The following is a 25,120-nucleotide window of genomic DNA, read 5'->3' on the forward strand; positions in this document are numbered from 1 at the left end:
CTTTTATAAGAACCAAAGTAGTAAGCTTACAATATGGATATATATAAGCTATAACATAATTGTGCTTAAGATATAATGATAACTTAAGCTGTATAATAGTAACCAACTACTGAGAGTTTGATACTAATACATGTTATGAAATGAACATATGACCGAGCTTAAGGATAGAAACTTAAGCTGAACATATATATAATAGTAGAAACTCGTAAGAGTTGTAGGTATATATATATTATGATATAGAATCATAGTACTGAGCTTAAGATACTTAAGCAAATATATATAGATAGCATGTAGCTATTAGTACTGTTATCAGATAAGTATAAAATCAACAAGATAGACTTATCTTCTCCGTGGAACTGTCAACTGTTGAGCGAGGACCATGGGACCGAAATGGTGGATACCTGAGACGTCCTTGGTGGTGATATCTCTCAGATAGTGGTTGGCAAACACCATATCGGATCTCCAAAAAACATCCCTCCATAATGGTATTCAATGAGCAATTTCCATGTAAAGCCAAAGTTGAAGCTAGTGCTCTAATTTCGTGAGGATTTGCAGCACTTGGAGGGTCCAGTCCAGCTGCCTTGTAGGCACGTAGTATGACAGTTCTGATCCAAATAGAAATGGTAGTGCGCGACACTTCTGTCTGTGAGGCGGTAGATATAGGGATAAACAATCTTTTGAATTTCCCTCTACTTTGCTTGGATCTTTGGAGATATATTTTCAGTGCACGTACAGGGCAAAGTGATAAGTCCATCGTATCCTGCGGTCCAAGTATGGATGAGAGAGCTGGGACATGGAACAACCTGTCTGGTTGACCTGGTAGTTGATTTTTCGCTATAAAATCCCAGCGAAGTCCCAGATGAGCGATGTTATGAATATCATCAAATCGTGTTCTCTCGTAATCCAAAGCGTGAATTTCAGACATCCTGGCGGCAGTAGCTAACGCTAGCAGGAATAAGGTTTTGTGGGTCAATGATTGAAATGACGCAGATAACAATGGTTCGTAAGCCTCACTTGTGAGGTGTTGAAGTACAACATTTAGATCCCAGGCTGGCGCTTGAAACTTCCGTTTCTGGTCTTCCAATCGAAAGGCACGTAACAAAGCGAGTAACTCCGGTGTTTTAGTCAATTTGACGCCCGTTCTCATAGTTATGACTGAACTTATGGCTGCAAGATAAGTGGACAGTGTAGATCCTTTTAGATTCTTAGTTTGACGTAGGAAACATAAGAAATCTGCCACTTGAGGATGTGTAGCAAATCTGGCTGAAAATCCTTTCTTAGCAGCATAATTGACAAATCTGAGCCATTTGTCATCGTACAAGTTACGAGTAGAGTTACGTAGTGCAAGCGTGACCGCCTTCGCCGCTCTGGTGGAATAACCTCTCTTATTCAAACATGCCTTGATACAATCCACACGTGAAGTCGGAATGCTTCTGGTGTTTTGTGCACTTGTTTGGTGTGCGGATGTATCAGTAGATTGGAGCGTAGTGGGAGCTGAAGTACTGGTTTTCCGATTCCTAGTATGAGGTCTGGAAACCACGTTCTCGCTGGCCAGTAAGGCGAGACCAAAATGAGATCGAGGCTCTTCGTTTGACTGATTTTTAGCAAGACTTGTGGGATTAACGCAGGAGGCGGGAAAGCGTACGCGTTTAGTCCCTCCCACGATATGCTTAGTGCGTCCGTTGCCCAGGCTAATGGATCTGGCACTGGCGATACGAAGGTTGTCAGTTGATTGTTGAATCGGGTGGCAAATAGGTCTATCAGAGGAGATCCTATTTCCATGATTATCTGATTGAATATCTCTGTGTGGAGCATCCATTCTGTCGGCGACGGTTGGTGCGGCCGAGAGAGAGCGTCTGCTAACACATTCTTTGCTCCTGGAATGTGGCAGGCTTTGATACGTATGTTTAGACTGTCGACTAATTCGAACAGTCTGAAACATCGAGTGAGTAGATTCAGTGATCTTGTTGACCCTTGTTTGTTCACATAAAACGCCACTGTTGAGTTGTCTGTGTGAATCATTAACTGAGCGTTCTGTAACAGGTTGCTCCAGTGACCTATGGCGTTTATGACTGCTTGCATCTCTAGCAGATTTATGTGACATAAGCTCTCTTGAATGCTCCATAGGCCTGACGCTGTCCTGTCGGTAAGGTGGGCTCCCCAACCTTTTAGTGGCCAGCGTCCACGAGATGTGTTTTCGATTCGGCTCTACTAAGGAGACGCCGCCTCAAACATTCAATCTCTTGGTCCACCAGAGTAGATGTGGTTTGACGTAATCTGGTAGACTGAACGGTAGAGGATCCTCGAGATGGGCATTGATGAGGACTTGTAATGGACGCAATTGAAGCTTGCCTCTGAGTGTCAAGTCTTGAGCTGATGTGAGTAGTCCCAGTAGACTCTGCCACTGTCGTAGTGGTAACGGAGAGAGTAGGGCTTGAGGAATAAGTTGTTGGATCTTGATCCATCTGTCCTCCGGGACTACCATACGATTCTGAGCTGTAAGGAATCGTATACCTAGAAACTGCAGATCCTGCGTGGGTTCTAGGTCCGACTTGAGTAGATTTACTAACCAGCCTAACTGCGTTAGTAGCTTGATTGTAAAGTTCAGCTGTAGTCTGAGACGCTGTGGATCTAGATCCACCTGTATACCGTCGTCTAGGTAAAATGCATTCAGCAGTCCTTGACGATGTAGGTATGAGACAATAGGCTTGGTTACTCTTGTGAATACCCATGGGGCCGAAGTGATTCCGAAGGGAAGTACTTTCCATTGGTAGTGTATGCCGTCTAGCATAAACCTCAGATATTTCCTTGAACTGGGATGAATCGGAATGTGTAGGTATGCGTCCTGCAGATCTATACTTACCATGTAATCTAGTGGACGAATCAGATGACGGAGTTGAGGTAAATGTATCATGCGAAACGCTGGTGGTTTGCATAGAAATTCTCTGTTGAATGTGCTCATGTTGTAAATGAGACGATACTTCTCTTTGGAATTCTTTTTCGGCACTAGGAAAACTGGGGAGTAGAAACCTGGTATGATGTTTCGCTGATCGAGAACTTCTAAGGCCTGTTTGTTTAGTAGAGACTGAACTGTTTCTCTTAACATCGGTAGTAGTGCCAGATGAACGTTGAACCCTGGTGGGTTGACTGTTAACGGTGGCTTGGCCTTGAGTTGTAGACGATATCTGTACTGAAGGATGTTGGATACATACGGATCTAGAAGTATTCCCCAGTTTTCCCAGTGTAGTTGTAGACGTCCACCCACTTGAGAAGGTTGTACTGGGACGACTGGGGGTGGAAGACTCCAGTCGTTCCGAACCTGACTTTCATCGTTTAAATCCACGGGCACCTCTGGATGATCTGCCTCTAGCTGATCCTCCTCTGAACTTGTTGTACGGGCGACGAAAAGAATCCTTGGGATTATTAGCGGCTGCTAATTTCTTATCCCGTGCTCTCTGTAGCCCTGAAAACTTAGACTTACCCGAGTACCTCTGTGCTGATTGTTTAAAGACGTTCGCTAACGTATCCATCAATCTAATCATGAGTACTTCTCTAGAATCTTTAGATACTTCCTTGGAAACCTTGTTAATGTTGCCACCAAACAGTAAAGGTGAAGACCATGGAGCTGTGTACAGGGGCTCTGTGAATTGTTTATTCCAAGAGCAGGAGGCTAGTAATCCTTGCCGACGTGTCATGGTAGTAGTTTCAGTAAATGCTGAAAGATGGTCTGTAAGGAATTGTTGATCTTTTCTCTGCATAAGTAGAGCTGAATAGATCATCCTGTCCTCCTCATCCGTAGAGTTCTTGAACTTAGTGAGGAGAGTCTCGTTAATAGTCCTAGATCTATTAAGTCCGAAGAACATCCTTCTGGAAATGGTATCTAACTGGGCCATCTTGTGATCGTCTACCCTATAACTTCTGGACTTGGAATCACTGATAAGTTTAAAGTTTTCATCAATCTCCTGAGTCTTGAAAAAGGGCTCCATATTATGTCCATAAAAACTCTTGGCATTGAAGAACGGTAAATGGGTAGGATGGGTTTTAGTAGATTTGGAGTAGGCTGTATCCAGTTTAGCAGGAACGGCTGCGATAGGATCCATAGGAGGCACGGTGATATGATCTACATCATCATCTTTCATCAGGTAAGTTTGGGCTGCATCCTCGTTCTTAGAAGGGGAGGCCAGTTGTAATTCGTTTACCATCCAATACCTTATCTCAGCCTCTGAGAAAATGATACCATCGTCCTCCTCTGACGTATGGTCGTATGTCGGGAGTCCTCGATCTGTAAGAAGATCTATGTGATGACTGAGGAGAACGGACTGACGAGTGGCTAGTGTATGTAGACCTTGGAGAAGACATCCTTCGCGGAGACTGTGGGCTTCGTGAACGGTGATGGCTTCGCAGACGCTCTGGACTTCTCGAACGTTGAGGGCTACGCGAATGCCTTCTAGGCGATATAGAACCACTTAGCCTTCGCGTCCTACGCGAATGTCTGCAGTCAGTGTCCGATCCGACATATGAGCGCTTGCTTTGCGAACGCCCTTCGTGCATGACAAGATGCGTGCTCGGCAAAGCGCTCCTTCACCGCGAAGCCTCTTGCAAAAGGTGAGGCTCTAGCTCCTTCGCGGAGGCGGCCTGGGATACCTTATGCAAAGAGCTCACTCCGGGCAGGGTTGCCCTTCGCTGAGGTGCGTCTATGGGCTCAGAGGCCCTACGCGAAGCCAAGGCGGGCTCTGAGGCCCTGTATGACTTAATATGGGGTGGGCTCTGAGGCTGTAAGCCGTAGCGGTCTTCCATCACCCTGATTATCTGGTTGATCAAGTCGTCTGAGGCGGTCTGCTTTGATGAGGGATGTCTCTCTGCAGAGGTGACGGGACCCTCAGATAAAATTTCTGGTGATAGTGTGGGCATGTCCAGTTGTGTGTTCATCTGCGCTGAGGTGACAGTTGCAGAAACGGGCCGTTTCTTGTGACGAACTTCTGGAATGATAATTGGCATATCATCATCATATAATGCTAATTCTGTAACTGGTAAGATATCAGAGGCAAAATTATTAGATTTTGTTGACTTCCCTTTAGATGAAGGTGTAGATCTTGGTGTACGCAGTGTACGAGATGATACGGCTGGTTTCCTCGACTTGGACTGAGAAGACGGCATCTCTTGAGATGCAGATCGCTTCTTGGACATAGCGGACTGTGTCCCACGCTTATCCGCCGAGGGAAACTCAGGCATGCCACCAGCCGGTGGCGTGTCCTCAATCAACAGTTGACAAGGAACATTAATTTGCGATCTATTAGCCATGTTTGAAATCTGTTTACGAGATTTATCTGCCTTCCGTCTATAAACGGAACATAAATATTTGTCAAAGGCAGAGATTGGTAAATTGATACACAATTTACAACGAGAATCAAAGGAACATGGAGTAATGCAACTAGGGCATTTTAAATGTGGATCGGTATCAGAATAACGTAGTTTACAATCTGTGCAAATTTTCATTTATGTAGCCTACTGAACAATCACGGCGAAGCGTGAATAAACAGCAGAAACACAATTAATAATCAATGCAAATTGAATAAATATACTAGTAATACCTCTATTCTAACGTATAAGAGGAACTAACTAAATATAAATAAAGGATATAGTGTGTTGGGAGACACAGGCGCTCTCACTTCCAGCTCACTGGGCAAGGAAGGAGAGAGTGAGGCACATGGGCTTGGGTGGCGCCCTCGTTCCCGCGCTTGCAGAAGGGAGGTAACTCGTGGTGAGTACTAATGAGTGATTTTTTATTGAAGGGAACTTCAATTGGGAGATACAAGTGTTCCACTAGGTTCGCCAGAAGAAGAAGACAAGCAAATAAGCATGAGTCAGGATAAGAAAAATTTTTAATTGTTTTTTCGTTAGTTTCTTATCAATGTATTTGAGGCTTATAAGGTTTAGATTTTCATCCACGGCAATTCCTGAGACATCAATAGACACATCTTGGTCCAATATACGGACCCCCTCGAGGCTTACTAAGGGTGCCAATCCTGGTTGTATGATGATACGGCAACGTTGGTAATTGTGCCTGGCTTCCCAGACTATTACCAACCCGTGTAAAGGGTTTGCCCTTCTACGAGTGTTCCCGAGATAGAATTCTATGATGAGTGTGGTGTCTGGCCCCATAACCCAAAGCCCCCGCTGGTAATCGGGTGATTCGGACCTTAAAAATGCAATCTCATCGTTTGGAGCTAACATGTTGCCCGTCTAACCTGGTATTCGTAACTTGGGTATTATCCAACGGAATGAAAGATGTGAGAATGATCCCGTTGTTCTTAATTTCGGAGACATACCCATTTTTGTTTAAAGAGATGTAAGGTGCAGTGGGGTTATGTTGATCAACCATTCGGGTTCTTTAAAATCTGCTAGAGACACCCGCTCGTACACGCACACGTTGCCTTTTAAGTGCAGGACGTACAAGGCGTCTTCCTCGCCGTACTGGTCGAACCCCTCTGTGTCTCCTAGATCACCAAGTGTGATGTTGGGAAGATGGTTGTTCATCGCTTATATAAAATGTTATAAAATAGTTTCCAATTGTCTTTCTGATAATTTCTCAGGTGTGCACTTCAACCCCATGAAATGTATGTTGTCGGGTAGGAAGATTTTGGTGAGTGATATCGTGTCATGGTGACTCCCTGCAAACTAGTGTGGGAATCGACGTTCACCCACACGTAAACAGAACAAACGTGATATTGATGTTGTTTGGCCCACCAGAGTTTGATTCCTTTCACGATCTCGACTTCACGTGATGGTTCACCGAGGTAGACTTGGATGACCAGTGTGGAATTATCCGGTAGATTTTCCAGGATGTTGACAACGCCCTCGAATTCAGACACTATTTGCAACCCCACGTTTTGCTCCCCGGGTTTACTCGATAGCATGTGGGATGTCGTACTCGAGACTGCTCTGATGACCACACTGCGCCTCTCCGTTGGGACGTAAGCCACGAGCAGGGTTCCGTTGTTCACAACTTTGTTTAGGTAGTGGTCTTTGTTTTCTGTGAACACGTAGGGGGAGCCGGGCGTGATGTTGAGAAACCAGTCGGTTCGAGATTGTACCAAACCCCATTTGTCGTCATCGGTGAAGACGAGGCTGTACTGCTTGTTTCGAGCGACGACCGTGGCCTCGACGTCGTCTAGGTCGAACAGTTTGCCCCGAACGCTGGGTGTATCATCCATTCGTCCTCGTCGTTGAGGACTAAGCCGTACTGAGTGTTGCTGTTCGCTCCTGCGGTATCGACGATATCACTTAAGTGATCGGATCCCCACGCGGGTACTTCAACGCGTTTGTAAATGTTATTTTTCAGTTGCAAGGGGTCGTCGAATCCACGGGTGTCCCCGAGGTCGAAGATCGCTAGGTTGGCACATTTTCTTAATCGCCTTCCTGGGCCGTGGGCGCTAGTCATTATCGTATGTGCAGCGTTATGCTGAGGTATCCTATATTCACAGGATTATGTTTTATATCTAAAATACATACTTTCAATTCCGAGATGGTACCTCGCGATAATTTCTTGTACTGCTGTGATGGGAACGATTCGGTTCTGCTGTGATGGGAACGATCCGGTTCTTTTCCGTTTTCACCGGTACGGTCCTCAGCAGCGTGGAAGGGCGGCCACCTTGAATGTTGCCCGTCTTGCTCAGCTGTTCGAGATGAATGCACAGTTCGCGGTATGGAATTAGGTCGGGTAATCCCATGCCTGTGGCGGTGTTTGCCGGGGGGATTTCGCTCGACGGCAACCCGAGTGTTTCCGCCAACGGCCGACTAAGTCTCAAGACGTTTCTTCCGTTGTTGGTTAACACGACCATGCCATTCCAGTCGTTAATTTTGAGTTCGACTCCCACGGGTTCGAAGACTTCATCGCTGAGCGAGCATACACTGTAGTAGCTGTCCGTTATTTGGTTACGTTTATCACTGATGAACAGCCTGTTGTTTCTGCTGTTGATGTTGGTCCATCGCGGTAGGTAGGTGATATCGCAGAGTGCGACTTCGAGTTGACCCGACATGTTATCGATCGCGTGCATCAGTTGAATGGACTCACAGCTCGTTATTCCTGGAAGTGTCACGTACATATTAAAGTATATATACCCATTATATAATACTTTTAAAATGTACAAATCGGGAGTGTTTTACGCTAAAATGGACATAGATTTCACGAACATGAAGACCGTGGTCGATGTGGATGGTTTTACATTTCAGAGCACAATTTATTGATGTGTTTGAAAATTACAGGGTTTCGGTGACAAATGTGAAAACGGTGCACGCTTGGTTTAACAACCCGATGCAGTTCTGGCAGAATCAATTCAATTTCGCCGTGTGGTGCGCTACAACGGGGTGCGGCTTGACCTTGAGCGACACTCGGCGTGGCCCGCTGGGACGGTCTGTGTTCACGTTTCCAGGTCAGGCGTATCCTCAAAGAAATCAGCGCTCCGCTCCCACAGGACAAAGCATGGGATGCAGTGAAGAATCCGTACGATCAACGGGCCTACGAACGCGTTTGCAACGAATTCAAACTAGACCCGAAGACGGATTGGCGTTTGCCGGGGCCGAACCACGGGTTGGGTATTCCATATGATGGTGCGCAATCCGTGAAAGAAGTCAGTGAATTTTCATGCTGGACACGTCGAAAGGGTTTACTTGTGCCGGTGTCATCAGATTGAACGATTCGATTAGAACGTACGTGTGGGTGCTGGTGGGTGTGCAGACGCAAACGTGTTCCAGCATCGTGGGCGCCGGGACTGCTTACAACACACAGGCACAGTTCGTGTCAAACGTTGAGGATGCTATTAATGCTCCAGTTGATCTATTGAGTGCCATCCAACGCTACCAAAACGTATAGGAATACGCCCGGTCTAAAGTCGACTACGTGTTCGACGTGGGACTGTACATGGCCCCGAGCGACATGCAACTGAAAGTCAATAAAGTGGTAGGCTACAACAACGAAATATTCATCGCCACGGTCAACCAAAAGCTGGGTATCAACCCGAATATCAACATCTCAACCATCACATCTACAACGAATACTAGCATAGTGGCATCACCCCCGGAGCCCAGGGTTCGACCCGCACCCCCACAGCCCCTTCCACCACACAAGGTGGCTGAAAACAAGGAACACCTCGATAGTAAAACAGCGCTGGTGGTCGGGGGGGATCGCGGTCCGCTTGGGCCTCATCTGGTTAAAAATTCCTTAGCGGCTACGTACACCAGCCCGGCCACGGCAACGATGGCTGCCCACAGGTTTTGGCCATGCCACGTGACAGTTTTCGGAAGAGTGCTCAGCAGCCACGAGACGATGCTACCCAGGATGCTACCGAGAGATTTCAGGTGTCTTCTCACCCAGTCTCTGGCGTAGCCACCACGTGGTGGGGTTGGGGGTGTGGGTGTACCTCCACCTCCCTTCAGCAATGCGACCAGGGTTGATATGATGAAGCCTAATGCCGTCAGAACGCTGGCGATGGTGATCCCTTGCTCGCGGATCAAAATTCGGATCCTGTCGGCCAACGTGGTGTCCTGGTAGAGGACTCGATCGATGGTTTCCCGCACGCGGCTGATCTGGGATTGAAGCTGTTCTCGGAAGGAGGACGCCACTTCCAGTCGGGTCGATCTTTCCTCTTCCAGGTTACGCAATTGTTTTTCGATGATGGTTTTCAATTGTTTTTCTAGGGCGATGTGTTCATCGATCGCGTCCACTTTGGCTGTGTTGTCCACGAGTGATCCGCGAATGGTTTGCATGGCCATGTCCAGCCCTCGCAGTTCCCAAACCGTAAATTCGAACCCAGGTAAGGGTTTGTTATGGTACGTGTCCAACAGTTTTTTTATGCTGCCCAAGGCGTCCCTGCCACTGCTGAGTTCGGCCCTAGCAGCTTGCAGATCTTGGACGACCTTCGGGGGAAGCTTAGGCCGATAATCTATGAGGTTTAGTTCATCGCGGATCAGTTGCTCCCCATGGCGACTGGTGATTATCGATAAGGCAAGCGGTTTTCTCGTGTGTTTGCTCATGATCGACCTCCGGGTGAGCCCTCAATCGCAGCGTCCCTTCGTTGTCAATTTTGAACTTGGAATAGTCTCGTCCCAACGGCTTGACGTTGTGTCTACGCCTCAACACATCGTAGTATTCGTCGACGGTCTGCTTCAGGAGTCTGTTGCCTTGCGGGAACGGGGTTTCCTCCTCACCCCCAAACGAGTGGGCACTATTATCCCACAAGTCATCAATCTGGATGTCATCGTAACCCCCACCTTCGGCCATTATATTAATTATATTGAACTTTTATATTTTATGTATATAACAATGTCACAGTACGGAAGAAAGTTAGATCCTTCCCGAAGATTAAGAGAGCCTCTTGGCGCCAAAGCCGTGCGTCAGTCGGTGACTATCACCAATAATCCGAGCAAGATAGATCAAAACCAAACGCTGTTGGTTCGATTCCCCAACCTGGGGGAGAATGACCTTATTGTTCCCGTCACGGTTCGACTGACGTTTAACATCGCATTGACTTCCGACAACACACACGAACTTGTGCGGAACGTGGGTCGTGCCATCATCAAGAAAACCACCATCAAAATCAGCGGCAACGAGGTGTTGAACATCGACGATAGCAACGTGTTTTACTGTTAAATGGATCTCTGGAAAAGCAAGGGTGAACGTAATAATGACGTGTACCAAGGTATCAGTAAAACTCGATTGCGCGTCGGGTACGTCTTCCCGCAAGATCAGCTCGACAAAATTCCGGCGGACGAAAAAACCATCGTCGAAGCGTATGGGGAAAAAAATCACAATTCAACCTGAGCTGGATAAGTACTTCAACGCCTCATAACGAAGTATACAAGAACACCTGGAACACTTACCCCAGTACGGGATCAAAACGGTCCACCTAAGCATAGCCGATTACAACGCTGAAGTAGATCCACTAAGGATTTTATGCGCGCTTCATTACTTTGTTGGCCTGGTAGATAAGGCTGGAGGAGTTACCTCCCTTCCCTAGCCAGAGGCCTAATTAGAGATTGGGTTTACACCTGGGTATAACAATGTCTACTGTCCCAGAGCTCAGGCAGATTGCGAGAGAACGAGGTGTAGCCAGTTACTCTCGATTGAGGAAACCCCAGCTGTTTAGATTACTCGACATACACCCCCCTCCCACTGTGAAACAACTCAAACTCCAAGCGAAAGAGCTGGGGCTGGTAGGTTATTCCCGTATGAGGAAAGCCGAGCTCGTCGAACTGTTGCACGAACACAGAGTCGTCGATCTACAGTTCGTGCGAACTGAACGCGCGGTAGGTAATTATCTGAGAGGCTGGCGGATAAATGTAGACAAAAATATAGACATCGGCGACGTCAAGCCTCTGATTGCTGACAAAGTCAATGAGGAACTGAACGATCTGGGAAGTCTCAAATTTAAAATCACGGTGAACATGTCGCTTGATTAACAGCAGACGGACGGTGCCATTGAGTACATTCAGCCTTACATCAGAGGTAAACAAGAAGTCGCGACTCAACCCGAGAAGATAGACGCATCCATCAACACCTCACTTCAGCAAATACAAGAATACCTGGAACGCTACACGCACAGGGGTTCTGGGTGGGCCGTGGACAAAATCGATAAGGTCTATCTAGACATAGATAACTACGTACTGTTCAGAGGCGGATCGTACCTAGACTTACCCCCCTACTACAAGAAAAAACAAGCCATGGTAAACGTCAAAAACAGAGGAGACGATTGCATGAGGGTAGCTATCAGAGCTTCGAGCTACCCGAAGCCGACGGGCTCAACTGGGATGGTACAGACGAACCCACCCCCATATCTCAGGTCACCAAAATCGAGAAACAGAACCCCATAGCCATCAACGTCTTTGGGCACGAAGGCAACAAAACGATCGTGCACAGGATCAACCCGGTGACCGAGGGTCGCATGGTCAATATATTCATGATCCAGCGAGGTGACAAGTGCCATTACGTGTGGATAAAACACTTCAGCAGGCAGTTGTACGACCAATCGGCACACAGAAAAAAGAGGCACTTCTGCGAACAGTGCCTGCACGTCTTCACCCGGGCCGACCTGCTGGAATCACACCGGGAGGATTGCCTAGGCGTGGGGCAGATGGCCATACGAAACGACATGCCCAAGGAAGGCGACAACACCCTAAAATTCGACAACCACCATCTACGCTGACTTCGAAGCCCTCATCAAACACGTTGACACCATCAGGCCATCCCCCAACACGCACAAAACGCAGGAGCACGAGGCCTGTGGGTTCGGATACGTGGTCGTCCGATGTGATTGGAAAACAAACGCTTCCGTGGTGTACAGAGGTCCCGACGCGGCTGAAAAATTTCTCATGTGCTTGCAACAGGAAGAGAAAACCATCAGGAAAAAGTTGTACACCGTCGTTCCCATGCGTATGACCCAAGCCGACCGGCGAGCTCATGGCTTCAGCACTCACTGCCACGTGTGTGACTCATCCCTGGACGGTGATTTGGTGAGAGATCACTGTAACATCATCGGGGAGTACAGAGGCACCGCTCACAGCGCGTGCAACCTCAAGCTCAGAATCAACCCCAAAACAATCAACATCCCCCGTGGTCTTCCACAACTTGAAAGGGTACGACACTTGATCATGCAGGCCATCGCGAGGGTCGACGGCACCCTGACGTGCATTCCCAACAACATGGAGAGATACATCTCCTTCTCCCTGAACGGCCTGAGGTTCATCGATTCAGTTCAGTTCCTGCTGTCATATCTCGACAGTTTGTTCAAGGCCAACGATACCTTCAACATCACCAATCGATACACCGATGCCGAGACTCGGCCCCTGCTGATGAGGAAGGGTGTTTACCCCTACGAGTACATGGACCGCTGGGCCAAGTTCGCCGAGACCCGACTACCCTCCATCGGTCGGTTTTACAGCAACTTGACCTTCTCGGCCATCACCCAGGACGATTACGGCCACGCCCAGAATGTGTGGGAGAAACTGGGCTGCAGGAACCTGGGTGATTACCACGACCTGAACATGAGAACAGACGTACTTCTGCTGGCTGACGTGTTCAAGACGTTCAGAAAGACGTGTTTCAAGCAGTATCAACTCGATCCCGAATGGTACTACACTAGCCCCGGTCTTTCTTGGGATGCCTTGCTAAAAAAAGACCTGAGTCAAACTAGAACTCCTCACCGATTACAACATGCGCCTGTTCATCAGGGATTGCAAGGTGGGATTTCCATGGCCTCCAAATACTACGCGAAAGCCAACAACGAGTACGTGAAGGGCTACGACTCTAGCAAGCCCACCACCCACATCCTCTACCTCGACGCCAACAACCTGTACGGCTGGGCTATGAGCCAGTATCTACCCACCGGGGGGGTCGAATGGGGGCCTGAGATAGACGTCATGAGCATACCGCTGGATTCGGGGAAGGGTTACATACTCGAAGTGGGCTTGGAGTTTCCAGCAGCATTACACAAGTCACACAACGGCTACCCCCCTGGCTCCAGAACGTTTGACGGTGGACCCGGACTGGATGTCTGACTACCAGCCAACGTTGAAAAACCCAAGTACATCGTTCACTATCGCAACCTGCAGCTGTACCTATTGCTGGGTATGAGGCTGACTAAAATTCATAGGGTGCTCAAGTTCAACCAAAGCCCCTGGATGGAGCCCTACATCAGAATGAACACGGACCTGCGAAAGAGGGCCACCAGTGACTTCGAGAAGAACCTCTACAAGCTCATGAACAACTCGGTGTTCGGTAAGATGATGGTGAACCTGAGGAAACGCGTGACCGTGAAGCTAGTCCGGTCGAAAGAGGAAGACAAGCTCAGGAAATTGATAGCCAGCCCGGCATTCAACCGGAGCAAGATATTCACTGACGATCTGGTGGCCCTGCACATGAGGAAAAGCCACATCAAATTCAACCAGCCCGTCTACGTGGGGATGAGCATCCTCGACCTCTCCAAGCAGCTGATGTACGACTTTTACTACAACGAGCTCAAGAAACAGTACGGCGACAGGTGCAAAGTGCTGTACACGGACACGGACTCCCTGCTGATGGAAATTCGAACCGAGGACGTGTACGAGTATATGAAGAATCACATGCACCTGTACGACACCAGCGACTACCCCAAAGATCACCCAATGCACAGCCAAGTCAACAAAAAAGTGCTCGGCAAGATGGAGGATGATTGCGGATCGCGGAATACATCGCAGAATACATCGGCTTGAGGCCAAGGATGTACTCCATCCTGAAAGCCGACAATGGCAAGATCCAAAAGGCGAAGGGTGTCAAGAAATGCGTGGTGAAACAACACATCAAACACGCCAGATTCAAGGAAGCCCTGTTCTAGACCCGCACATTCAGGCATCGAATGAATACGCTGAGAAGCAACTGACACAGGATATACAGGCTGACGATAAACAAAACATCCCTGTCGCCAATGGACACGAAACGTTGGATAGCCATCGATGGAATCAATACGTACACGTACGGGCACGAAAAATTGAACTAAAAATAAACGTATATATACAATGTCACGGCGCCAAAAAAAATTTGAGGCCATTTATTACAGCCCGCGTGGGTACTGGAAAGGCGCGAGCGCCATACACAAGCTTGCCGAGATAGCAAGAGTATCACAAAACGAGGCCAAAGCGTGGTTGGAAAAACAAGCCCTGTGGCAAATCTACCTACCGGCACAGCGCTACGTACCTAGAAGAAAATTTGACGTGTCGGCTCCCAATCGCGTTCACCAAGCCGACCTCCTGTTTCTACCTCACGACAGGGTGAGACGTAAAACATAAAAGTACGCCCTAACCATCGTTGACGTGGCCAGCTGCTACAAAGAAGCGGAGCCCTTAACCGCGAAAGATTCGGCCCAAGTAGCTCGCGGATTCGAGCGCATATACAAGCGCAGTCCGCTGACATGCAAGTCGATCCCGGACGGGAGTTCATGAGTGAAGTGTCACAACTGCTAGCCCAGCACGACGTCCAAGTCAGTCGCGGCGCGGCGGGAGCTCATCGCAGCCAAGCCATCAATAGGACTTTGACCGAGCGCTTATTCGGACATCAGTATGCGCAGGAAATAAGTATAAATAAACCCAACACCGAATGGGTCGCGCGGCTACCGCAAGTGGTGTCGGCTATCAATCACGAGATCACTCGTCTCACCAATAAAAAAACGGCCGACGCTATTAAATTGAAATCAGTGGCTGCTGAATCGGCTGCACCATCACACGGGAAGGAGAAACAAATACACGACCGTGTTCTCGTGAGGTACCTCTACCAGCCGGGAGAACACTAAGGAGACACTCGGAAACGAGCCACCGATCCAACATGGTCGGTCAAAACTTATAGCATAGATAAAGTGGACATCAAAGACGACAAACCGAACTTGTACTATTTGAAAGATGGGCCGTCGAGAGGTTTCGTCAGAGAGGAATTATTGATCATACCTCACGACACAATGTTACCCCCCAAGAAGTAGCGATTCAAGATATTTAACCGGTCATAGTGACCAGGAAGTTGTCTGGGGATTCAAAAGTGGTATATACACTAGCGGAAGAGATTGGGGCCTGACAAAAGCTTTATTTATGAAATAAAGCTTTACAGAGGCTTTTGGCAAAAGTGATCTCGTACCCCCAGTGTATATACTACTCCTGATGTATTCCTGAGTTTAGATTTCTTCATGTGAACACATAGTCTCCAGTGAATGATGATGGCCAAACAGTATTAACACCCATCAATAGTTTGTTGTGTAACACAACACACAAAATTCCAAAAGTGCATTGCAACACAGCTTATTTGAGGGAGAATGCCACTTCTGTTACTGGTGTAGGTGTAGAGATAATTGTACAAAATAAGGTTTAACCTTTAGTGCTGACTGACCTCACTTCATATAAAATGTATGAAGTAAAATTTATGTTTTTTATCTTAAACTTAAGTGACATATTGTATGTCTGCTAACTGCTCTTGATGCTGAGTAGAAATAATACTTAGATCATGTATTGTTGATGTCCCGGGCATCATAACCCCTTACCCATACACATTCAGAGGGAACCCTTCCGCAAGTGTGCAGCAAACTCAGGGTGAGGCTCGAGATTCATGCCTTCTTCATTCTAGACATTCTCCCTCTAATACCCACTTTGTGAAGACATATAGTTTCAGAGACTATTTATCCATTTTTCTAGTGTATTCTTTGTGGAAAAAGTTTAACCCCCAAAGTGCTTGTGTGACTTGGTCCTTGTTCCTTTGATGTGATGAATGCAAGCATATCACCAAAATGGAGTTTAACATGTTTTTAAAAAATGTCAGAGAAGAGTAATGTCATTCTACTTCCTCTGTCACCTGAGGCAGACAATATCACAGACAAGTGACAAGGGTGAACACATCTCTCCAAGAAAGTTAGGGATCTTAGATCAACTTCTGAGAGTCAACATTACAAATGCCTGAACAAGAATCAAGAGCACCCTAGGGATAGATCACCACAAGACGACCACTATCATTGTAGGAACAATTGGGGGTGTCATCTTACAAATCAGGAGACACTCACAGGTTTGAATGCTCACTGTTTGGAGCAGACATACCTATCAAGAGGAGCGGCAATTAGATCTAGAGTAATTGACTGGGTTGGACATTCACCATAGGGATGGTAATAACTGTTGACTTTGTAACAGTTGATAGGATCGGATGGTCAACTGCAGGATTGTACAATGAGCAATTGCAAGTTTCTGACCAAAAAGACAGGGATCAAACAAATGATTGGGCTCAGGGCAATCAGAAGTGATTGACAGTATTGGGCATTCCCTTCAGGAATCATAGGACTCGATCATGAGGTTTAGCAATCTAATGATCCTGGGGATCATATTAATGTTGGAGGAGATCAGCAATCTCATCTGGTGGGTTTTGGACTTTAAAAGCTGTTTTCTTACTGTGCTGACCTACAACAGCAAGGATTTGTGAGATTCATGCCATGGATGTCTCAATAAGGTCCATTTCGAGAATGACGTTAACCTGAGAAAGTCCATCTAGGCCCAAGATGGAATTTCACTAACGAAATCAACTGTAAGGCTTTCCAGAAAGGCTTCTTATGATCACTGCACATTCTTCAGTCCTGAAGATTATGGGTATCTCACCCTGTGCCTAATCAGGGCCACTTGCACAGAACAATCTTAGTTACAATCAATCTTAGGCCCCTACAATCAACTTTACAATCACCACGCAATTGCCCTAATCCACTTGAACGAAGCCGATCTTAGCGCAATTGTAAGACGACATGGATGTAAGATCGCGATCTTAACTAAGATCAAACTCTTCAACGGTGGAGGTACAAATTTCTTAAACTCGACTCCTGTCTACAGTTGTCTGCTAGTGCGCATAGCATGCTGCGCAAATACCAAGTGGAACTGGTTACTGCACACAACACATACCTCCCTCAATCGCACCTTGCAGAATTTTCATGAAAGTAATCCCACAAATCTTCGAAGAAAACGATTATAAGGAAGATAACATATATTTTTCTACATTCTAACTGTCTTGATTAATAAACTAATAATGTAATATTGCAACCACAGAAATACCTACTCATGCATAGGCGGATCCAGAGGGGGTAGGTCACCCCCCCACCCCCACCCCCCCTTTTGTCCTGAAAGTTATTAAATGACAATTGAAACTCTCGTGAAAACTGGGGTGCACCCCCCACCCTTTCCAAAGTTTGTGGTGGACCTATGATCGGTATCTCACACTAAGATGATTATGAAAAGAAAGTCTTAAAAACCGCCAATCCATCTCAACAGTTAACTGTAATTTCTGAATACAACAGTCTATATCATTGATTTCAATGGGACAGCAGTGCCATATCTCTTCACGACAATAAACATTCCCAGTATTTGGCGCATACCCTAGAGTTTTCAGCTAGTCAGGTGGCTGGTTTGCCCTTACACCAAATCGCTTGGTCTGACTTGGTCCATGTCCAGGTGTTGTGCATGCACCAAAAGGTTCACAGTCCAAAGCAGGCATTGTCACTTCTCGTTCACCTTTCGTTCTGACCAGACGCACCAACACATTGCTGCTGCGAATAGTAATAACTGGCTGCATTCTTTATAACTGGTCTTTCATCTCGGTTCTCGAGCAGTATAGACCTTTGACAATTGTTTCTAGGATTTCTCATTCCAGTGTTGCTAGTTCATAATTTCATGATAAATCAATCATTTTTGGATTAGATTCCATTTTCTAGTTACGTTGCCAAAATAGGACTTCATAGTTCGTTTTCATAGTTGTCATTTTGTTTCAAATAAATTTAGTTTCAGCTTACAGATGGTCAATGTGCTATTGTGTTCAGTCCATAGTTTTTTTCCGATTTGCAATAATATTTGTGTACCTGTTGGTTTTAAATTTATCTTGTTGACTATGAAAGATTGTTACATGTCGAAATCATTTTATTATGGACGACCAGAAGCACGTGGTACATTACCAGCGGCTGCATTCAGCATTAGTTAGTGCAGCCAAACAAGGCTGGGAATGTTTGAAGTTTCAGTTTTCTCTGAGGTCGCAGAGTATCAAACAGTTCAACTTACCTGACCAAGTGCCAAAGTGTGTAAAGTTTCCTCGCGATTCCGTGGCTGTCGGTCTTTATCCAGCTGATGCTCCGACATCTCGACATCCAGTTGCATGCATTAGTGATGGAAATTGTCTCCTTCAAGCCATATCCCAACAACTTTTGGGTGATGAAACTCACCATCTGGAATGCCGGGTGCGTATCATAAATTAGCTTGTCGTGAACGAGAAGCTATACATCAACCAGTCATCACTTGCTTCTATGTCAGGTGGGAAAGCCAAGGAAAAGCAGAACTTGTTACAGTATGTCGTTGTTACCTCAGCAGCTGATGAATCACTTGTGACTTCATCTATGCAACAAACATTTCGGAAAGAGGTACTTAACACTGTAAACAATGGACGGTATACCTCTCTCATACACATATACGCGGAAAGCAATGCTTTTCAGCGCAAGGTCATATCGGAGTGTAGCAATTGATCGACAGGTCATGCACCAAACCATCACACCACTCGTTGGGGAAATAAAGACCCCACCTATCTGTATCATGTGGACCCACATGACCAGCACAGACACAGCGGGATGGAAACCTAACCATTTTATGGCCTGTATTGAAACTAGAGAGAGATGGAAAGGAAGTGTGCTTTGCCAGATACAGAGTTTTCCGAAGTGAAAAGTGAGAATCTGGGTAGCACATACTCAGCTGATAGTGTATGAAAAAAAGCACCCGAAAAAGGCTTCACAGTGTCTGGTTTCTCACAATCTGATACCAGGGATATGAAGGACAGAAGCAGTGAACCAGCTAACAAGAAGCCGAAAATGTCTGTGCCTGGCATTGATCCAGTTGAGACGAAGAGCACATCTGTAAGGTATGACTGCGTTGACGTTGGGGATATTGTTTCAGGGAAACTTAAGCTCAGTACTTTGAGTAAAGATGAAAAGTACAAATACCTGAAACATTACTTTCATCCCACTTCAGAATATGATGGGTTTGTTTCGCAAACAAGAGCTCGACCACAACAGAAACGAGTAACACGTCTTGTATTCCAGCACAGCTGGTTGAATAAGTACAGTTGGCTAGTGTACAGTCCAGCAGCAGGTGGAGGCTTATGTAAAATGTGTGTTCTGTTTCCGAACCTGGGCGATGAGCGAAAGTGCGCAGGGTCTTTAGTAAAGTATCCTTTCACAAATTTGTCTAAAGCAACTGGGAACATGGTGCATTTGAGACTCACCAGAATACCTTTTTTTTCACAAACAAACCATTTTTGCGGCGTTGGACTTCCTATGCATGTACAAAGAACCTGAAAAGTTGTTACCTTATCAGATATCTCAACAGAATAAGGAGATGTACGACTTGAACTGCCACATTCTGAAACAAATAGTTGACACAGTGATACTATGTGGCAAACAAGGTTTGTCTCTGAGGGGGCACAGATTGCAGGTGAAGTCACAGATACGTTTTCCAATGTTGAGGTTCTTGGTCTTTGCCTGAGATATGTTGATCAAAATACAATGACTATCAAAGAGACATTCTTTGATTATGTACATTTAGAAAGAACAACAGGTCAGCATATTGCAGAAGCTATCTCAAAGTCACTGAAATACCAAGGCATTGATATCACCAAGTGTCGAGGACAAAGCTATGATGGTGCATCCTGCATGTCTTCAACTCGCGTTGGCGTTCAGGCTCATGTCAAAACATTGGCACCTACGGCTTTGTACACGCATTGCAACAGCCATGTTCTGTCGCTTCATGCAATATCCCTCAAATCAGAAACATGATGGACAACATCAACCAAGTTTTTTTTTCTTTGACAATTCACCAAAACGCCAGAGGTTTTTAGAGAGAGTTCTGAAAGCATTTTGCACTGATACGACAAGAACTCGTCTTTTAGGATTTTGCAAGACTAGATGGGTTGAGAGGCATGTGTGCTTTGACTTCTTTCAAACATTGTATAGCCACATTTGCACATGTTTTGAGGCCATCCTATATCCTCGAAACCATGCAGATATTTATCGTGATGAGAACTGGGCATGGGACAAAGAGACAACCATAAAAGCACAAGGGCTTTTGACCATTCTGAGAGATTCGCAACACATCATGGCGTTTGTGGTGGCCCATAATGCACTTGAAGTTGTTAAACCACTGGCAGTCAAACTTCAAAAAAGGGACAATGACATCTACATGGCTTACAAACTTATTGACGAAAGGGTATCAATGATCAAAACCATGAGGGCTGATGTGGATCAAAGGTGTCATGATTGGTATGTGGAAGCTTGTGCTATTGCAGAACAGGTTGATGCTGAAATACATCTTCCTTGAATTGTGAAGAGGATGACACAGAAAGTGAATGCACCATCCCAATCTCCCGAAGAACACTTCAAGCTCAATTTGATCATTCCCTTTCCTTGACCACCTGCAAGAAGAGATGAGCACAAGGTTCAGTCCAGAGAACCGTCCTGGAATTGAACTGTTTGGTCTTCTGCCATGTGTGGTTGTTCAGCAAGCAGATCTACTACAGTTGGAAGCAAAGCTAATGTTCTGGGAGAATGACTTACCAATGGTGTCTTCTCTTCTGGCAGAACTGGCGCCTTCATTGGTTGTCACAGGAATACTACCCTGAAGGTGCAATCAAAAGCTTGAAATCTGCTGATGAGGATGTTTTGTAGTATGTGTTGTTAAATAGCTATTCACACAGTCTAAGTAAACTTAGGCTCAGTATTATTCGTTACACTGCTATACTGAGTCTAACAAAACCTTGTGGAAGGTCGCGTCAGCTGACCTTTTCAATGGACCAATCAGAACACAGCTTACCAAATCGCGAAAGTTGACATTCGCACATACCTTTTGAACTTTTACCTCGAAAAAGTTTTGTACCCGAACGATTCCGAATGCTATTTTTCGTACGATCGCTTCCGAGTGATCCACATGGAGAACGCCACAAGAGTGAGTAAACAGTCGCTGAAAGTAGCCTTTTGTCAGTACTCAAGGATGTCAGCTTGTGGAAATATTAGCTAATGATAGCCATGCCAACAGAAACCCAAAGCGTGTATTCAGCAGGTCATATATCTGTGTTCTATACGGACTTTCATTTGTTATGAGATCAGTGTTGGCAACCGGGGAAGAGAAAATCCATTTTGTAAGTCCCGCCAAACCCTAAGTAGTAGCCGTTGTCTGATTGGTTAAATCCATTTGGCCGTCTCACGGTAAATTGGATGGTCAGAGGTTGCTCAAAGGATACCTGACGCGACCTTCCACAAGGTTTTGTTAGACTCAGTATAGCAGTGTAACGAATAATACTGAGCATAGTTTACTTAGACTGCCTATTCACAGTATGTTAATTATTTAACCCTATTTCGTTGATAATTGTTTTTTCTTATTGTGAAATTCCTTTTTACACAAATTGCCTCAGCAAGTGTATTTCCCTGTCTGATGAATGCTTGTATTATATTTAAAATACATAGATTAAAAACCCTCGTCTCTCACCCGACTCAATTTTAGATTTAAGAATGAGAAAGAAACTTGTTTGGACACTTTATCTAATTGTAGATTATTTTAATGATAAACTAAGACAAAGTCCATGACACGAATGTGACCGAAAAAAAATATATATATGGAGCACAGCGATGTCACAACATCAAATACATTGGGCACGGCAGGCCTAAGGCAACGACATAATATGCCAAGGGAAACTACTCCCATCTTGCGTAAAAATGCTGCCCTTGAGTTTTTGAAAAAGTCACGGCTATTGCTAATCGCACGCAGACACCATTTGCTATTATCCTTTCCTTGAATATCAAAAAAGGTATGATGTTTCACACTTATTACAACATTGAATTGGGTGGGAATAGTACTTTGTGATATTGACTCGATAGTTTTGTGGTTCACTACAGCAAATAACAATGTAACCAACGTTAAATCGGTTGTGCATTCTCCGTGTTGTTGAAGTGTCAAGGCGAACCATACAGTTTTATGCAATATAAAAGCAATCTCCAAACGTAAAGCTGATTATTTGTGTGTAATAGACACTAACTTGAACGCCATTTTGTCACAGACTACAATGATCGTAGATCCTTACAATTGGTCTGGACCAATTGTAAGTTTTGATTGTAACTTACAATGATCTTAGCCTACAATTGCTTTGTGCAAGTGGATGGCGGTTGTAGCCGAAGCCTTAGATCACGATCTTAAGGATTTACAATAATTGTAGCGCTAAGATCGTTCTGTGCAAGTGGGCCCAGGACATTGAAGCTCTACCTCCAAGCTGCTAAGTATTGGTGGAGTAATTAAAGAGACTGTTTGCCTCATGGTCAACAGCTTTCAAGACACAGATATCCAGAAGGAAACGTCCATTTTGGATGTGTTGTGATGCTTATGGAGTCTAACCACCACTGGTTACTTTCATCCCTCATGAAATGCAAACGTTAGCATCTACCATTGCCTCACGCAGCAAGTGCACACTTTCAGCCTTCATGGAAGTCAACTTTGGGGGTTTGATATGTTACAGACTTATCCTATTTCACATGGTTTATGCCCACCCAGCCAACCAAAATTCTCATTAACAAGATATTTTTGTTACTGATAAAATAATTCAATAAAAAGTTGGGCCATCTGTGAATGAGAAAACTCTTTGTTGTTACAACTAGTTATGATATGTAGTTTTTGTAACCTTCACAAGAGGAACAATACATTTGGAGTTTTATCCCTGTTTATTATGAACACATTCAGCAGGCAGTATTTCATGTTGTAGATGGCTGTGATGGTGTACAAGAGATCTGTCATGGAGACCAGGAGGAAGCCAAAGGGATTGTTGCGGCCCAAAACACGGGCAAACCTCAAGGATGTTCTCAATGTAAGAAACTATTCACAAGTTGTTTCCATCCAGTGTCTAATGTGTGAAGTTATTCCAGTATTCCAGTGTTTGATTGCTGCTTCATGATGCTCATCAAGGAACATTTAGGTTTGACACATTTGCTGTTTATGCAGCTTCCATGGCCTCGCACCCCAAGTGAGAAGATGTTGGCTGACATGTTTGAAGGGAGTGCTGCCCAAATCCTGGCTGTTCTGGAGAGTCTCCAGGACACAAATCGACGTATCCTGCTCACCTCCCCACCAGCTCCAGACAATGAGCCAGAGATCCTAGATGTCTTCTGTGAACTCTTCATGGCAGCACAGGAAATCCTGGCAGGTTGGTAAACTGACTTTTGCCTGTCTGTTGAGCTTTTTCATGTGTATTTCAGATGTAAATATACATTCCTATGATAATCTAAATTTTACCAATAACATAAACAGTTTTGATGAACCTGTGATGTATTCCGATGGCAAAGAATTGTCATGGTTGTTTTGTTAGTTACATCAACCAGTCTCCACACAATAATAGACCTTCTGTATTGTTACAACAAAATAAATGTCTGAACCAATGATTAGTGTGAAAGTAAATATTGTCTTGTGCTCCATCACAGCAACATGTAAATAATAAAGTGTTAGACAGGCAACCGGTGGTTGATAATATGATCAATAATGAGGTGTGGTGACACACACTGTGAAGCTATAAACAACCAATACTCATTAGTTGACTTACAACAAACATGTGTCCTGTGTCCCAGGTGGAGGTGGGAACAAGCCACCAGGCCCCAAGCCCATGAGTTCACTTGGTGGTCATCCTCTAGCCTCGGTGGTCACTGACAGGGGTCTCATGGAGATGGCCACAAAGGGTATGTATCTGAAGAATATTGGGAAGAATTATAAATGATACTAGATGTGACAATTCTCAGTATCTACAATCTATATCAATAGCCAGTCCTAGTGTAATGACAAGGTCATGAATGTATATTTGTCAAATACAGGTGAGGATGGAGTGCCTATCAGTGCTGTCATCAAACTGGTCAAACTGGCCTTCAACTATGAACACTGGGATACGTTTGACCTGCTAGTGGACCCTCTCCTTACACAGTTGAAGGTAGGAACATTATTCAAGACAATGAAACAAGATTCTATGTATGTTGGGTGCCTGGCAAAGGGACTTTGTATTCTTACTGTGATGTTTCAGCGATTTCATGAATTATGTATTTTTGATAGTTCTACAACAATTAATAACATTACAAATGCATTTTCAGTGTGAATGCCATGAATATTGACCATGACCTGTGAGTGCTGCGTGTTCTGTAGGTGTTGAGTGAAGACAGATACATGTGGGATGAGAAGGCGCTGGAACTGCTGCAGGCCATGGAGAGACTCAACAGCAGCAACCGACGCCACAAGCGGATGGCTAACGTTGTAGAGGAGGAGAAAGAGGAAGAGCCAGCATCAGGGGGCAGGCAACCCTCCACCATCCACTGTACCTGGTAAGACTAAACATGTTAACGTGCCCAAATAGGAAAAAAAAAGTTTTCCTAGTGTTTGAGACATTGCCTCCTGTGCTAAGTTTTAGTTTCAGGTCCCGCTATGGTACATTATGTCATCAAGCATTGTCTAAATAATGATGAAATATAACAAAACACCCCAACAAGTGTAAGCTCTAGTTGCCCACTAGACAGCTTTAACATAAGATGTA

General features: G+C 45.3%; 1 protein-coding gene across 1 annotated transcript in view; it reads left to right on the forward strand.

Annotated features, from left to right (window-relative positions):
- LOC124276844 (cilia- and flagella-associated protein 54-like) overlaps positions 1 to 25,120 on the forward strand; it is a 105,592-nt gene that overhangs the window by 7,245 nt on the left and 73,227 nt on the right. The window contains exons 8-12 of the mRNA XM_046712495.1: positions 23,318 to 23,419; positions 23,554 to 23,755; positions 24,174 to 24,281; positions 24,414 to 24,526; positions 24,736 to 24,904. Of these exons, the coding sequence (XP_046568451.1) occupies positions 23,318 to 23,419; positions 23,554 to 23,755; positions 24,174 to 24,281; positions 24,414 to 24,526; positions 24,736 to 24,904 (694 nt within the window). The remainder of the gene's footprint in view (positions 1 to 23,317; positions 23,420 to 23,553; positions 23,756 to 24,173; positions 24,282 to 24,413; positions 24,527 to 24,735; positions 24,905 to 25,120) is intronic.

Source organism: Haliotis rubra, unplaced genomic scaffold (genome assembly GCF_003918875.1).
Source record: "Haliotis rubra isolate DU_JTF1 unplaced genomic scaffold, ASM391887v1 Scf214, whole genome shotgun sequence".
Lineage (NCBI taxonomy): Eukaryota > Metazoa > Mollusca > Gastropoda > Lepetellida > Haliotidae > Haliotis > Haliotis rubra.